Genomic DNA, 16735 nt, shown 5'->3' with positions numbered 1-16735 from the left:
TCCCTATTCTACTAAAAAATAAAAAAAATGGCCCTTATTGACACACTTTAAGAATCCAGTGATCAACAAACATTATCTGGACAATGGGAACCCTGTGGCCCTATCTTTTGCAATAATCTAAAAACACTCTATTGCTATCTGTATTCTATTTGGGGGATTTTTCTTCACTTCCTCTCTATTTGAAAGAGAGCAAACAAAACTATGAGGTAGAAAACCTCCTCAGTTCTTGAATTTTTAATGAGTATCAGACAGAACAGGAAGTAAAGAGAAGCAAAAAACAGGCAGCAAGAAAAGCTGGAACTTCTGCCTAGATGTTTTATCTGTTTTTGTCGCTATAAGGGAGATTTCTCATAACTTCCTGCCCAGTTCTGGTTGTCATATCAAGAAAAAAATCCTCTCCTTGGGATACAAAGCTTACTTCAAAACAGGTGTCTAAACTTTCCACATTCTCCAAAATTTCTCCAAAACTGACATTTAAGGGGATTTTTTAAAATGTTTTTTATTTTAATTTTTATTCAACAACCAGGTAAGCATACAAAAGGAGACAGGTAATACAATAAATACAATCATAGTAATGAAAAAAAATGTGGAACAGAAAAAATAAGCTCATAACAACAGGCATCTACTGAAAAGGCAAACGTCTCCCATCTATGCAAAACACTGGTCACTGTAACATTTTCAATGTAATATAAGGAACCTAAAGAAAAAGAAAAAAAAAGATTAGGATGGGGAAGGATAAAGTGGAGAAAAGAGAGGGAGGGAAATAGGTGGGGAATAAGGGTGAAGCCATCAAATCAAATATTCAAGTAGAACATATTAAGAGCGATAATATAAGTCACGGAAATATATTCAAAATAAACCACATAGCATGCTCATATTGGATCAAACAACAGAATCATTACTAACATTTCTCACCGCCATATATTACGCAGTGGTGGTATACTGAAACCAATAAAACCATGTTTTATTAAAGTTCTCCACACGACTATCTCTGGTAGCCATAAGATCTTCCATTGTCATAATCTCATTAATACGAGTAAACCACTGAAAGGTAGTCGGCGGGGAAGTCTGTTTCCAGAGTGCCAGTTTACAAGCTTTAGCAGCATTCAAAAGATGCTTTACTAAAGAATTATGATACTTTTTCTTTGAAAATGAAGATACATGTATTAAAACAAGTTCCAGCTTTTCTTGAATAGATACATCTGTTAGTTCTTTAATGATATCCACTACCTGTGACCAGAAAAAGGGACAAAAGAGGACATTCCCAAAAAATATGGATCAAACTACCCAGGTCATTTTTACACCTCACACATCTATTGTCTCCCTGGATAGATTTTGGCTAATAATGGGATTTTTAATGGTTCACCCTTAGCATTGGGATTTGGTGTTAATATCCAAATGATGGTGTTGGTTTTAATGATTTTTTTTTCTTGTATTCTAGGAACGTCTTCTGTGGCTACTAGATGTTATGGAGGTCAGTAGTAACTTGCATTAAACTTTTTTTTTTTCCTTTTCATTCGTCCTGATTTATTAAGGTTCTCCAAAAATGCAATAAGTTGTATCATACCAGTCCTTGGTGGCTTCATTACCTTTCTTTTTCCAAAAAAAACTTTCAAAAAGTACAGAAAATATGAGCAGATCCTACTAGTTCAGTGTCCTTGATAAGCTGAGATAAAAGAAAGCACAAAAATCCTTATTTTTCTCCTGTAAATTACTAATTATATCAATGTTAATGAAGATAAAGAAAATAGGATATGCTTGAAGTCCAGCCTGGGGGGATTTATGGCTCACTATATAGCAGCATTTCTCAACCAGGATTCCATGGAACCCTGATGTTCCTCCAGAGGTTGGTACGGGTTCCTTGAACCAATTTCTGCCTCTTAGGTCAGTTAGCAATGCCACCAATTATCTTTTTGGCTATCTGTAAGGGTGGCCAGCAGTGTAAGATGCTTTTATCTCACTTACCACCATGGTAATGTACTGTGAGATATAGTAATTATAGCAGGGTTTCCCTGAAGACCTAATTTCAAAGGTTCCACCATGTTAAACAGGTTGAGAAACACTGCTTTAAAGATACAGTGCAGAAGTTAACATAGCCACCTAGGGACAGAAAAGAAAGCCTAAAAATGAAAATGTATGCCGGCATCTAATCTAAAGACTGGTAATCTGCAATACATGTCTTCTTTTGGGGTTTAGCTATGCTTTGGAAATTAGGATTGCCAGTCCCTGGAGTCCTGTGTCTCTGTCAATACTAAATTTGCACTCGAAGACAGTCATTTTAGGTTGGTGGTTAGATTTGTAACCCTGCTTCCTAGGACATTAAGCCCTGATCCAATTTAGGAAGGGACTGGATTGTATTATTTTTTGTTTAGTTATTGTACATTATGACTTAAATAATAAATCATGGTGGTTTTATTTTTTTGTTACAAAAATATAAATGTATAATATATCAGTTTGATATAGATGATTTGATCAGAGAAGTGTTTGTAATTATCAATTACCAAAGTATACCCTGTACTTGATGGCTTATCTGGAATGGTGTGTTTTAATAACGTGTCATTAATCGTGTGGCTTATATGTGTACTTTTTATTCATTAGGTGTAAACAATAGTTTAGTAGGACATGGGAATTGATGGTAAAACACTATGGCTGCTACTCTCCCATATTCAAACAATAATTTACCAAGGTCATCTAAATAGCAACACCTAATCTTCATCACTATTCTGATCCTAACATATAGCTCTTAAAATAGGTCTGTGTGAGTATAGCAGGCACAGCGTTCCTTTCCGCTCTTTATACAGTATTTCTGAAGGGCCACAGTCATACCTCTATATGGAAATAACATATTGTTCTTACCTTAACAGTGTAGTTGCAGCATCTGAATGGTACTGGGTTGTCAAACACAAATGCACCCCCTGCTAATTTGCTATACTTAGCTAGCAGCATGGTCCTTTATATTACAACAATTTAATACCTACACATCAAAAATGTGACCATGAATATGACCATTGAAATATGGTGCAATTGTTAACCAGCCAAATGACATTTCCTGTAGGCTCCTGCTAAATAATTTGACATCCACCATCTTTGTCTAAACCATTTTCCTTCATTTCCTGTAAGCTGCTGAACATTTTGCACCTGTGTACCAAAGTTGCCACCATATTTCTTCAGATCATAGTCACTACCATCATACAAAAAAGGAATAGTAATATGAATAGTTTGTAGTAAAGAATCACATTTAACAAGACTTGGTCTGTAATAATACTTAGGTATATAGTTAGTCAGCTTAGGTTGAAAAAAAGACATAAATACCTAAAGTTCAACCACTATGGAATTAAACATATCCCAGATAAAATTGCTATAGATAAAGTTGATCCAGAGGAAGACAAAAAACCCTTATAAACCCTTGTTTAATATATTACAACAGGAAGAAAATTCCTTCCTGATTCCATGAGGCAATTGGATGTTTCTGGATCAACAGTCTCTGTCACCTTTACTTTAAAGCTTTAATACCCAGTTATATTCTGTGTTTCTAGAAATCTTCCAGCTTTTTCCTAAATCAATAGTATCTATAGTAGTTATATATCAATATCATTAATAATCTATAGTAGTTGCTGAAACTACTTCCTGAGGGAGCCGAGTCCACATTTTCTCAGACCTTGCAGTGAAGAATCCCTTCCTTATCTGGGGCTTAAACTTCTTTTCCTCCAGATACAAAGCGTGGCCTCTTTTCCTTTGTCAGGGGTGCCCACACTTTTTTAGCTTTCAGGCTACTTTTAAAATGACCAAATCAAAATGATCTACTTGGACTTAATACCTCCTGTGTGACTCCCTCGACGATCTACTCGTGTTGACTTTGTGATCTACCAGTAGATTGCGATCCACTTGTTGGGCACCCCTGCTATAGTGAGTAATTGGGAAGAAAGTTCTCTATATGGACCATTTATATATTTTTACAAGGTAATCATATCCCTATGTAAAAAAATTTTTTCAGGGGATCCAATCTACTTCTTCAGTTCATGCCACACAACAGTATATTAAATTGTGTGCCAGTTGTGTGTGTGTGTGTGTGTTCAGTCTGCTGCTTGTGCTGTGTGTATTTGTTTTCAATTGTGTGTTGTAAGTATGGAAGGCATCTTACTGAGCTTGAAAGAACTCCAGGACCTGTCTAATCTAGTGGGGGCACTGACTGACAAAGAAGGGGGACAATTAACCACACAGAAGGAACATTTTACATTGCATAAGAGAACATAGGTGAGTGGGTGCAACATTGGAAAGGAGAGCAGAGAGGTAAATGGTACATCTTCCGCAAAGCAAGGAAAGGTAATCCTAACATTGAGGAGGAGAACAAAGAAAGGAATAGAGCTTGCTTATTGTACATTTTATTAAAGGTGCAAAAAGGGGCAGGAAAGTACGTTTTATTGCAGAAGGGACACCATCCTGCCTGCTTGCATGTTTTTATTTTTAATGTTTAGTTCCACTTTGGAGTTCAGTTGGATACACACAGAGGCTTTAATCAGTTTTCTCTGCATAACAGAGCATTAAGACCTCCATAATTGGAGGAGAGTAGATTAGGTAATCTGCGCTAATTCATTCACACAGCTCACTGTGTTCAACAGAGCTCTCATTGCTGCATTAAGCAAATAGATCAGTGTGTTTTTTCCATTAGGCTGTGCACATCTATAAAGCACATTTAGCTAATAAGACAAAAGAGGACAACCTGATATATGGATAAAGCAGACCGGCATACCATATGAATATTTTGCCGCTTATTCTCCTACTCCCCAGTCACTGGCTGGGATATGGACAAGACCTATGTCACTTTACTTCAGCAGATAAAAATCAAGTCTCCTGCCTTGCCAGACAGGATTGTGCTTGGCAAAGCTGTGAAAATGTTAGGACTGAATAGACCTAAATGTAAATACTTTGGAGGGTAAAACAGATCTTCTATTTTTATCATTAGGCATTTTGCTGTTTGGCTGTAATGTAGCTTTAAACCATCATTGTATTTTCAATATTTCAGACTGTATAGCAGATTTTCAATGTATTGTAAAGAATCTAAAATTGATTTGCTGATGATAGTAATTGTATAGCTTGCAGCTTTCAAGCAATTTCTGGTTCTGTATGCATTTCAGATGTTATGTAACTAACTTTGGTTTTCCATTTTCAATTGTCTTCCCAGCTCCTAATTAGGAGTCTACATTATTATTGAACCCTTTTTTCCACCCTGCCATCTCTTGTTTCCTTTAAGCTTCTGACATTACACTGACATTTTCCCATAAGACAAACAGCTGCTTACGTTTATTAGCATCTATCAAATCTAGCAAAATACTTTCTTGCATTAATCAAGCCATTTTAAAATGTATATGCGATTTCTATGCTGTACTTTGAAAAACATCTTCTGAATTTCAAATGGTAATCTGTAGCTGTTTGTGCCAAGGGGGATGAGTGCTGCATGGGAAACTCATCTATTACCAGCTGAGGGCTGGGTACCATTGATTGGGGGCAATTAACACTAAGGGGCTAAAGGAAATTTTCAAAATGCATAGGGAACAGTCGTGAGCGTTCTGCAGTTTTAATGGTTTATTTGGTATGAAAATATTTAAAGCTAAACTCTTGGAAAACATCTGAATATATAGACAAAATATATACAGTATATATATGAATATAAACCTATCAGTGTATACACCAAGGTACTTTTTTATCTTAAAGTACAGGAAACCTTTTTTAACTTGAGTATAAACCTACGGCACAAAATGTTGTTGTCACTGCTAACCTTGAAAACCCCAATCAATAGAAATGCTAAAAATTACATGAATAAATAAATACATGCATGGTATGTATTTTTAAAACATTTTTTAAAAGAAAACGATTAAAATGTAATGGTCTCAGTCTGTAAATGATTTACCCTTTTCACAGGATAAAGTATTATAATTCTATGGAGTAATAAAGTTGAACGTATTCCCTTCTTAAAGGAACAGAAACATTTTGCTATAGATGGAGATTTTATTGACATGTGTGTGAGAAGATTCAAATGTGGCTAATGTTCCGAAATGTTTACCTTTTATTGATATGCAGTATATATATAGCACCATCATATTACCCAGCGCTGTACAAAGTCCATAGTCATGTCACTAGCTGTCCCTCAAAGGGGCTCACAATCTAATGTCCCTACCTCAGTAATATGTCATTAATACAGTCTAAGGTCAATTTTGGGGGAAGCCAATTACCTAACTGCATGTTTTTGGGATGTGGGAGGAAAGTGGAGTACCCGGAGGAAACCCCCACAAACACAGGGAGAACCTGCAAACTCCATGCAGATAGTGTCCTGGCTGAGATTTGCCTAGCGCTGCAAACGCCAGAACACTTACCTCCCAGCCATCATGCTGCCCTATCTTGTCCATGAGTTATATCAGCAAAATTATTAGCATAATTGAAAGGAAACAACCCAGGATGGGAGTTTCTACCTTTCAAACTAACCAAGAAAATAAATATATTTAGCACAGTATTAAAACAGTTAACTTTTTTTTCCTAGGAACTTAATATATTATATGAATAATACCTATGTAGAGATTTTGTCAAGTGTCCATAAACAATTGTCATTATTATGAGTTCTTAAATATAAAGATTTACAATGTTTGTAAGTCTGGTAGAACAATGGTCTGCTGGTCACAAACGTGATCTATGTTGTGAAGTCACAAAGGTCCAGAGTCACATACTTTAAAACAATGGGGATGTAAGAGAAAAAGTCATTTGTGGGGATAAAGCAAAAGCCTTGTATATTGTATATAGTATATTTTATGATTCCTTCTTATATAAATTCATAAAAGCCACATCAGGAGTTTTGGTGGGTCACTTGCTCCTAATTGATTTTATGTACATGGTTGTTTACCACCAGTAGATGGCGCTGTGTCCTTATGTAAACTGTGCAACAAACTCATGTCTCTTGTCTCTGGTGGCAAAGTTTGTTATATAATGGGTACACAACTTCATGTACATTAAAAATGATGTTTCTTTAGCATGACTATGATAACCCATTTGCCTACACAATATTTGTATTTACGACAACCACTTAGCCCAGGCATGTCTGGCATGACAAAATACCTGATTTTTTATCTGCTGTAGGTCAATACCACTTCCAGGTGTTGTCCCTCCACCAGTGACACAATGACAAGCTCCTTTCGCTGTCACACCTCCTATGCGCAAATTGCTTGTCAACACTTAAAATGACTCTTTTATGGTTTTCCAACAATTTATTATATAAGAAGTTTGTTTGTGTTTTGTATGTGCTTAGAGTTGCATCATGAAAAACTACAATGGTTTTGGGTCAGTTTATTTTCCAGCGTAAAATCATTATTTTACAAATAAAACACTGAATATGGGTAAACCCATATTACAGGATTTACAGATTATTACAGGTTTTAAAGAGTGCATAGGTAAAGCTATTCAACCTGAGATATTTACAATTTTGCTATGGGCCTTTGATGAGGGACTAACATTGTTAATACTTCAGGTAACAAAGTATACTAATATTCTTGTATAATATATAATATACTGTATGTATGTAGAGATACTGTTTATAAAAACGTTTTTCTCTAGTTTCACCTGTGTTCATTTGAAAACAACTGGTGTTATTGTTATTAAAATGTGCACAATTCATTCTCTCCTAAGTTTCCCAAGTTTATTACCATTAAAATTATGTTTCTAGTACATAGCATAGTTTTTTTTATTTTTTACACAATTGAAAAATGTTAAATATTAATATTTCAAGGTTTAGAAAAATCACCAGAATAAAAAGGAGAAATGCAGCACGGAGTTAGGGAATAGGGAATTCGTAACAGTTAAAAAAATGTACATATAATGTAAAAATAATGTTGTTACATTGTATTTCTTAAAGAAAATCAATAAGATGTCTGAAAAGACAAGCAAGGTATACAGCATACTCAAAGACAGCATACAAGATACTTTAGGCTTAGTCTACACGGACTGTTTCCCCAGCGTTTAACCTGAGGCTTTTAAAGCCCATGTTTGAAGTCCCCATGCATTCCAATGGGCTAATCTACACCAGGACGTTTCCTTCAGGCACGTTTTTGAGCGTTATCTTAAACGAACGCGGCATAGACGTTTTTCAGCTTTTTCCAGCATTTAAAAAAAGTTTTAAAACGTTGAAATAAGTGCATAAAAACGCTTATAAACTCAGTAGGAACGTTTACATGCCTTTTTACAAAACGTCCATGTAGTCCCAGCCTTAGGTATGTTTAAAGCACAGATAACAATAGGATGGTACAAAAAAAAACCTGCTGCTTGTAAATGTAAGCATGTAAAATGTATTAATTGATATTTACCCAACTTATATTATGTCCTAAACATTACACTATACAAAACACATTATATTCCCTTTGATTTGTTTCTTTTTTCTGGTTGTATTTGTTTTGTATGGGTTTGTTACTGGGAAGTACAAAGTAAGACAGTGAGCAGAATAATATTTTTGATTGAACTGATGATTTGAACTGAAGCATAGTACAATAGATATGATATCCAGGTCTTAAAGCTTTTATTCTTAAATCTTGATTTTTTTTAATTTTCTGTGAGCGGCGTTACTCCACTAAATGTTATGACACATTGAGGCTAAATAGATTTCTTTCATTTTTTAAAGGTAAATTTTGAAACATGTTTAATTGATATTGAAATTTTTAACTTTTTATTTAAAAAGTTTTTTTTTTATATATGACCACGTGTTACATGCTTAGCAAAAAGAAAATCACCTTCTAATTTTATTTATTATTCAGATCAACCAAGCACATCTAACTAACCCATAGGGCTCTAGGAATGCTTTGGTGTAAGCTAATTATTATTTGAAAACAAATTTTGTATAATACAAAAACAATTAGAAAAGGAGCCAAAACCATTGTTCTTTCTTAATTTCAAAGTAATTACTAAAACTGAATACTTTAGATTTAATTCAGAGCTGTTCCACAGTGAGATACTTTTCCCCAACAAGATTTTCTCAGCCTTCTGGGATGAATGACAGTTAGTGTCACGTGTTTACCCGGATAAGTGTCTGTAATAGTCTTCCTCATCCTATTCGGCTTGCTCCTACTTTCTGCTCTTTTAAAAGAGCACTCAAAACCTATTTTTCAAACTTGCCTACCCATCTTCTTCTGTCTTTTGAAACTGTCACTACTTCCCACCACTACATATCTTCCATCCTATTGTGTGTGAAATTCCCCCACCTACTAGATTGTAAGCTCTTCGGGGCAGGGTCCTCTTCTCCCCGTGTGTCACTGTCTGTATCTGTCTGTCATTTGCAACCCCTATTTAATGTACAGCGCTGCATAATTTGTTGGCGCTATACAAATCCTGTTTAATATTAATTGTAATAATAATAATACTAAATAGAAATAAAATAGATAAACTCTATTATTAATAATAATAATAATATTAATAATAATGATATTAATCTTTATTTATAATTTCCAACATATACCATAGCACTGTACAACAAATAGTACAAACAATGACACACAAGAAGAGGACCCTAACTAGCTTACATTCTAAGAGACCCTATCTGAATTGCATTCAGTTTGCAAATGTCTGAGTATTATAAGCAATTGCCATTAAGATGGAGATAAATAGACTGAATTCAGTAAATACTAATAATATTTATTCCATTTACCAGGCTGACTTTCTAATTTTATTGTATTGTGTTGCTTTAAAAATGGATGCAAAGATTGACTCATGAGATGCAAACTGTAAAGCTGCGTACACACTTCCAATTTTTATCGTTCAAAATGAACGACGAACGATCGATTGGGCAAAAATCGTTCGTAAAAAAAGTAACCAACGACGCCGACGAACGAGGAAAGTCGTTGGAAATGAACGACCGGACCGGCGGATCGGATTGGACGACGATCGTTGACCATCGTTCGTGTGTATGATCGTTCATTGATCGTCCATGGTCTGAGCATGCGTGATGAACGAACGTTCCTGTGGTGCACATAACTTCCTGTATCGTTCAAACGATCGCATCTATTGTGTGTACAATATCTACGAACGATCGTGTCGTTATCTGTATGTACAGGATCGGTGCTATACGATCGTTCACAGATATCGTGCAGGATCGTTCGTCATTCGTTTACCAACGATAATAATTGGAAGTGTGTACAAAGCTTAAGTGATTGTCTAATCAACATTGTAACTTTTGACCAGCCCTAACTTTTTCTACTCAGAAATACAATGAGGATTCTATTACAGTACAATATCTCTGTTAACAACTACACTGAAAATCTCAAACTTTTTTGTTGTATACAGTTACCAGAATAAATAGATTAAATCTAGGCCAAATTCAATAAAAAGGAATTCTATCATTGTTGTGTTATAACAGCAAGGGCACACTGCTTGCATTGGCAGTCTGGTTCCAGGCTGTTATCTTTACTGTGGTGAAGATTAGATCATAAAGCTGCTTTCTTTTAGTATTGATTTTTCTAACTTACAAAATGGATCAGTTTTATTCTGTCTATGTATAGCTTTGCTCTTCTTGCAGTTCAGCAGAAATGGAAAAAGTGTGTGTTTTTGTATTGGCTTTAGATGGTGAATAGGAATTCAGTACAATGCAACCAAAAGCAATTTCTTTCCTCCTATATTGTCCACACTTTCTGAATAAGTATCCACAACAATAAATCTGTATAGTTCACTTGCTCAGAGTATAAGTATTGTATAAAATGTATGCATAGGACAAAAAACGTCTCCTTTGTGTGAAAGACAACATAGCTCCTCTCTACAATAAACCAGCCTTTCTCGACCTTTTTAACATGGGGGAACCCTTGAAATAACGTTCAGGTCTTCAGGGAACCTCTGCTATAATTACTATAGCCACAATTCACTGCACATTATTTTGATTGTCATTGGAAAGAATACCTTTTTACATTTCTTGCCAGTGAGAAGAATGTCATCCTTACAGACAGGCAAAAATGTCATTGATATCCACTAAATTGATTGAAGAGATACAAACTGCTCATTGCTTAAGGGCTCCCTGGTTAAGGAACACTGCAATAAACCTACAGTTAGCAAGTGATCTATATGAGTTCATCATTTTTTACAACTTGTCAGGACCAGATAAGGTCTCCAGGCTACTTAAATGTTCATGAGTATGGATGAGACATGAGATAGCTGGAAGGTACTACAAATATGAAAAATCCAATAGTTCTTTCTTTCTGGTTAAAGTGTATGCAAATCCCAACAATATATATATATTTTTACTTTTGATCTTCCTTGTTTGGTAAACCAATAAAAAATGTGTTGGGCTGGTGCACATGAGTGGCTTTACCTCTTCATTCACCCAATGATCAGAGCAAGAACTGCAGAAGGAGCACATTCTTGGCAAAATATTGCTACACAATTGCAAAAAAGTAGCAAAATATGTACAATTCTTGATGTAAAATCTGCTAGTATATTTAATAATATAACCATGTATATGCATGCACAAGTGCCTGAAAGTTCTTACAATTAATATACTATTCTTAATGTGGAACTTGGAGTTCTAATTTATTATGCAAATGTTAAAATGATTACTATTCATCTAGAGTATGTTTCAGTGAAATGATTTAGAGCAGGGGTTGGCAAACTTTTATGGCCACTAGGCCATTTATGGGGTGGGCGGTAGTACACTAGGCCAGACTCTGATTCCCGCCCTAATGGCTCCAGCCACCATCAGGGAACACACCCTGAAGTGAAATCCCTTTCCTCCATATGCATTACGGAGGAGAGGGTTTTACCTTCAGGGAGCTTTCCCTATTACCGCGGTGGCAGAATATCAATGCTGGCTGTGGTAAATAGGGGAGAAACAGCAAAGAGGCGGCTCCAGAGTTTCAGAGACTTCGGCTCCGGTAGTTCCTAACGCCCCCTGGCAGATCCGGATGGCAACCTGAGGCTCCGGAGCCACGGGTTTCCCTGCCGGCATTAGGCAAGGGGGCATTAGGCCAGAACGAACTACCAGCTAGGCCGTGTTTGCTGACCCTTGATTTAGAGTAAGCTGAAACATTTTAACTTTCACCTTTGGTCTTCAAGTAGAATCTCTATACCCTCACAATATGATACATTGTAGATGTAATGTCATTCAGAAATGTTCAGTTGGGTCTGATTCACATAGGAGGCTGCCAACTAGCATTTCTAAAGCCAAAAATTGCTAAGGAAGCACAATTGTTCAAATTTACCTTAGAGGCAAATGTTGATATTTAGATCCAAGCCAGCCTAGCTTCTTAAGCTGAGACCATACCCAGGAGCTAGCAATATATTTATTAATAGTAAGTTTACTAAAAACATCAGAAAAGCCTTTATTTGTCTATTTGTCACCCAGAATTAGACAACCAAATGCAGTAAAATGCTTAGCATAGATGATAATATTAAAATAAAGCTTCTTTCTGTCTGAATGTCAATAAGAGTATAGTTTTGCTGTTCTGTGTATGCAAAACATCAGTGGTAGCCACACATTTATATTTAGTGAATGTTTCTATCATGGGGCTGGTATATCACATTTGAAATACATTTATAAACAAGAATATGCCTGGTGCCATTTGGATCTTTAAGATGCAGGACCTGAAAGCACAAAGGGAAGCAATAACCACCAGTTAATGCTACACCATGGCACACTTTGCACTGTACATTTTCTTCAAAGTGTATCTAAACGCAAAGGCAAAAATGTACTATTTTAATGCCTATCAGTAAGTGTGTGTGTTGGTTACCTTTAGTTTCACTTTTCAAGCTGAAAACATTTTCAGCAAATGCAGAAATCACCTGCTGATCTAAGAAGGATGGCAGGTCCCAAATATTCCCATCAATCCACCATGTAATTGAGATGGGCAAAGGCATACATGTTTCAAGTCCAGCCTGTGTGACAACTGTTGCTCCCCTTCATTAAAGGAGAAATTAAGAAAAAAGGAACATTTTTTGTTTCAGTATTACCAGGTAAAACAAGTCTGATAAAACCCTCAGAAATCTTACCAGGAAAGGGCTAGTTGGTTGTCTTTGACCCCAACTCTTAAGGCATCCAGTATTCCCTTGAGCTGTAAAAAGGATTGCTGCTTCTTGGTTCTTTGTTTAGCACAGACAGACTTAACTTGTTCTGCTCAGTCATTCTAGACTTCACACAGATGGAGAGAATTATTGTCAGCACTGATTAATTCTCACGCCTGGCATCCTTTACCTTCCTCTGGGAATACCCACTTCATATGATAGCCAGTCTCCAGGGTGTTGCATTCCATCTAACACTGAGAAACTAGAAGCTACAGCTTTGCACAAAATTAAATGCGCGGCGGTAAATCTGTCCCAGCATTTTAATTCTTGCTTAGTGAAAGTCACATTAGCTGAATGTTTTATTGTATACTAAAACAGTCTTCTGTTACCTTTTATATGTAGGGAAGGATAATTCGTTTTCAGTTTTGCTTAAATCAGATAAAGTTAACAAGCAGCTGAGCACCTACTAGAATAATATTAATAATATTATAGCTATAGCCTACAAATCCAAAGCCTGGGGACCATTTGTGTTTTGTGCTGTCTTCACCTTTACTTATAACTTTGATTGAACATAAAATGTCTGGGCAGTTTTAAAGTAAACTTCTACTAGGTGAAATAAAGGGGCTTCTGCTAATGACATTCTTCTCAAAATACTATTTTCAAAATCTCAGGGCAAATCACTTCCCCTCCCTCCCAGTTTATTTTATTGAAATGCTTTCTGGAGCTTTTTTATGATCACCTAAGTCCATTTCATTTGCTGGTGTCCACTTTATTGGGTTTACCTGATTTATTGTGATATTTTTCTTCTAACATCAGTTACCACTGCAGCTCTTGGTATTACATATTTTTACATCTAAGAGCCAAAGTCAAATTGGTGCTGGAAGATTATTGTCCATCAGGCTTTGTGATCACAGGTCTGAATGGGAGAGTAGGTAGCTTTATAATGTAGTTTGTAACAATGACACTGAGGTTTAAATGGTGAAACATCTCCACTCAGAGCCACAAACATATCATATTAGTACTATTCTAAAGGGTAAAACCCCTCATCCACCAGCCCAGTCCTCCCCTAATCCAAATAACCTAATTTCCATGAAAACCCCTAAACTAAGCACAGTACTTCTGCATCCTACCCTTAAGAACAAAAACATAGAGGCTGCTGTTGGCCAGAAGCAATTATACCAATGAAGTCTAGACATGAAGGTCTGAAGGTGAACCCGTGGGGTTCAAGAGGAGACCTCTTCAAACTGGCTCATCTTATCCTTCAAGTGCTGATGTTCAGACATCCCTAAGATTTCAGCAAACATTGGCTGTCTGCTTTTTCATTTCCTCATTTACTTTCAATCATTACCAAATGTGATGGGCAACATATATGGTCAGTAGGAAGGCACACGTGTCCCGGAAGTGCTTGCTGTAAAAATCTAAAGCCACCAAATTGATTTATAGCTTATGCCCAGCCAAATCATAACAAAGCAAAACCCAGCTTTTTCTTTCTGTCTGTGTCCCTGTTACAGACTTTCGTTAACTTTCTGTCTGGTAAAACCGAACAAAGCCCACCGACAGCAGCAAAAACATCACATTGGTTCTTATCCTTCTTTATTCTATCCAAAACTAAGAATAAAGGTTTTAGGTGAACATACACCTACATCAGTTTTGTGCAACCCAAAGTCCCTCTCTCTCGGTGCAACATCCACCTTTTGCATTTGCAGACAAATGTCATTTTTACAGCTGGGACTTGCTCTTTAATAAAGAAACAGTTGCGACCACTGCAGTTGTTTGGAACAGAAATTCAGACAGAAAAATAGAATGTAATATTATTCGTAGGTTGTACTTATTGTTTTATTATTTATTACAAGAATAAATAAAAACTTTTCTTTTCCTCATTAAAATGTGTTTTTGGTAAGTCTTTGTTAATCCCAGTCAGTCCTAATTAACATTAAATATTTTTTTAATTAATTCTGCAGAATCATTTTGAAAAAGATGCAGTTTTTTTTTTGTAGATCATAATGCATTTTTTACCTTAAAAGTAAATATTTTAAATTTTTTATAAAACAATACTTTTTTTTTACAGTTATACAAATGAGTAGAAAATATGATATTTTGTACATGTGTTTTGCAAAATGAAGCATTGTTTGTCCAAAATGTATTATTAAATATACATATTTCATTAAATAATTGGGTTGACTGTAATATAATATGGAGGAATACATATACATTTTTGTAATATATTATTTATGTGCAATTTGTAGTGTTTTATCAGTAGACGTTATCTTGTATTTCATAACTGATTTATGCCTGCAGGGTGGATGATTATATGGTCTTTTGGAAATAAAAATAAAGCTTAATTGCGTACATTGATCATTTATGTTATGTATAGGACCTGTTTTATTAAAGCTCCCAAAACCTCTGTGATACAACAAATCTGGTTTTCTTAAAGGTCATTTGCCTTTAGCTGTCAAATGTTTTTAGTCCTGGACCAAATCCATTCCAGCTTTGCTGGATCACCCAAGTTCTCCCATGATAGTCTATCTTCTCCAGTGTTGGTGAGCTTTATTAAATCAGGCCCAAAATACTAGAGACAATATTTCTAGAATACTGAGAAACCTTTGATTTGGAAACAGTTTGATTCTCAATTTGATTCGATTTCTGAGTTTAGGTACGTTTTAAGGCAGGGGTCGGCAAACTCAGGGCTTTAGGCCAGAAACGGCCTAGCCGGTAGTTTGTTCCAGCCTAACGCCCCCTGGCGGATCTGGCCTAATGCTGCCCGGCAACCTGTGGTTCCAGAACTTGGTGCTGCCCCCTTGCAGTTGCTCCTCTTTTTACCGCGGCCGTCGTTGATACTTCCGTCGCCGTGGTAAATAGGGAAATCTCCCTGAAGATAAATCCCTCTCCTCCTAAATTCATAGGGAGGATAGGGATTTCACTTCAGGGGTCGTTCCCTGGTGGTGGGCGGAGCCATTAGGGCGGGTCTGGCCTAGTGTGCTCCTGCCCACCCCATAAATGGCCTAGTGGCCATAAAACTTTGCCGACCCCTGATTTAAGGTGTAGTTCTGCCTTGGTTAAAAGATGCTTTGTCTTGCCTCCTATGGCTGGTGGACTTGTCAAATGCTTTACTGACTTGCATAAAGTGCATTTTTTAAGCATTTCTAAAAAAAAAAAAACAAGGTAACCAAAAATATAATGTGTTTCGGTTTTTCTTCTTTTCCTGTGGAAGACAACCACAATACTAGAAAACTGCTCCTATAGTGTTTTTCTATTGTTCTATAAACATTTGTTATAACTGCCTTCAAAATGCTACCAGGCATCTAGAGACTGGAATGGATAACTTAGCAAATGGTAACAACACCACAAATCAACCATGAACAAGCCCCACATCTGAGCCATTCTTGATGCCAATAGAAATCACTCTATTATTTCTTAGTATTATTTTTTTGTTTATAAGGCCAACAAGAACTATTATTTTTGCAAACAGTTTTTAAAAGTAGGCAAACTGACCTTGTGGTGTTATAGAAATTACTTTTGACAACCTCCCTTTTATTTAATCTGCTTTTCTTTTCCTTTCACCAGAATGGAGCAGATCATGAAGGGAGTGCAGACTCTGGAAGCCTCAGCAGAACAACTCTGCCTGACATATCCCTGGTATGTAGAGCTGATGAGATGCTTAATTATAGAGATCCTTCAAAGTGATTGACAGTCATAGAAAAGAGCTGCCGCAGTATTTTTCCAT

The 16735-nt window shown here is 36.2% G+C and overlaps 1 protein-coding gene across 3 annotated transcripts in view; it reads left to right on the top strand.

Moving 5' to 3' along the window:
• Nucleotides 1–16735, top strand: part of WHRN (whirlin) — a 123555-nt gene that overhangs the window by 88387 nt on the left and 18433 nt on the right. For all 3 annotated transcript variants that reach the window (XM_072429935.1, XM_072429932.1, XM_072429933.1), the window contains 2 exons: nucleotides 1442–1474; nucleotides 16576–16647. In XM_072429935.1, the coding sequence (XP_072286036.1) occupies nucleotides 1442–1474; nucleotides 16576–16647 (105 nt within the window). The remainder of the gene's footprint in view (nucleotides 1–1441; nucleotides 1475–16575; nucleotides 16648–16735) is intronic.

Source organism: Pyxicephalus adspersus, chromosome Z (genome assembly GCF_032062135.1).
Source record: "Pyxicephalus adspersus chromosome Z, UCB_Pads_2.0, whole genome shotgun sequence".
NCBI lineage: Eukaryota > Metazoa > Chordata > Amphibia > Anura > Pyxicephalidae > Pyxicephalus > Pyxicephalus adspersus.
Note: the sequence above shows the minus strand (reverse complement) of the source record. Positions and strands in the feature narration are given on the sequence as shown.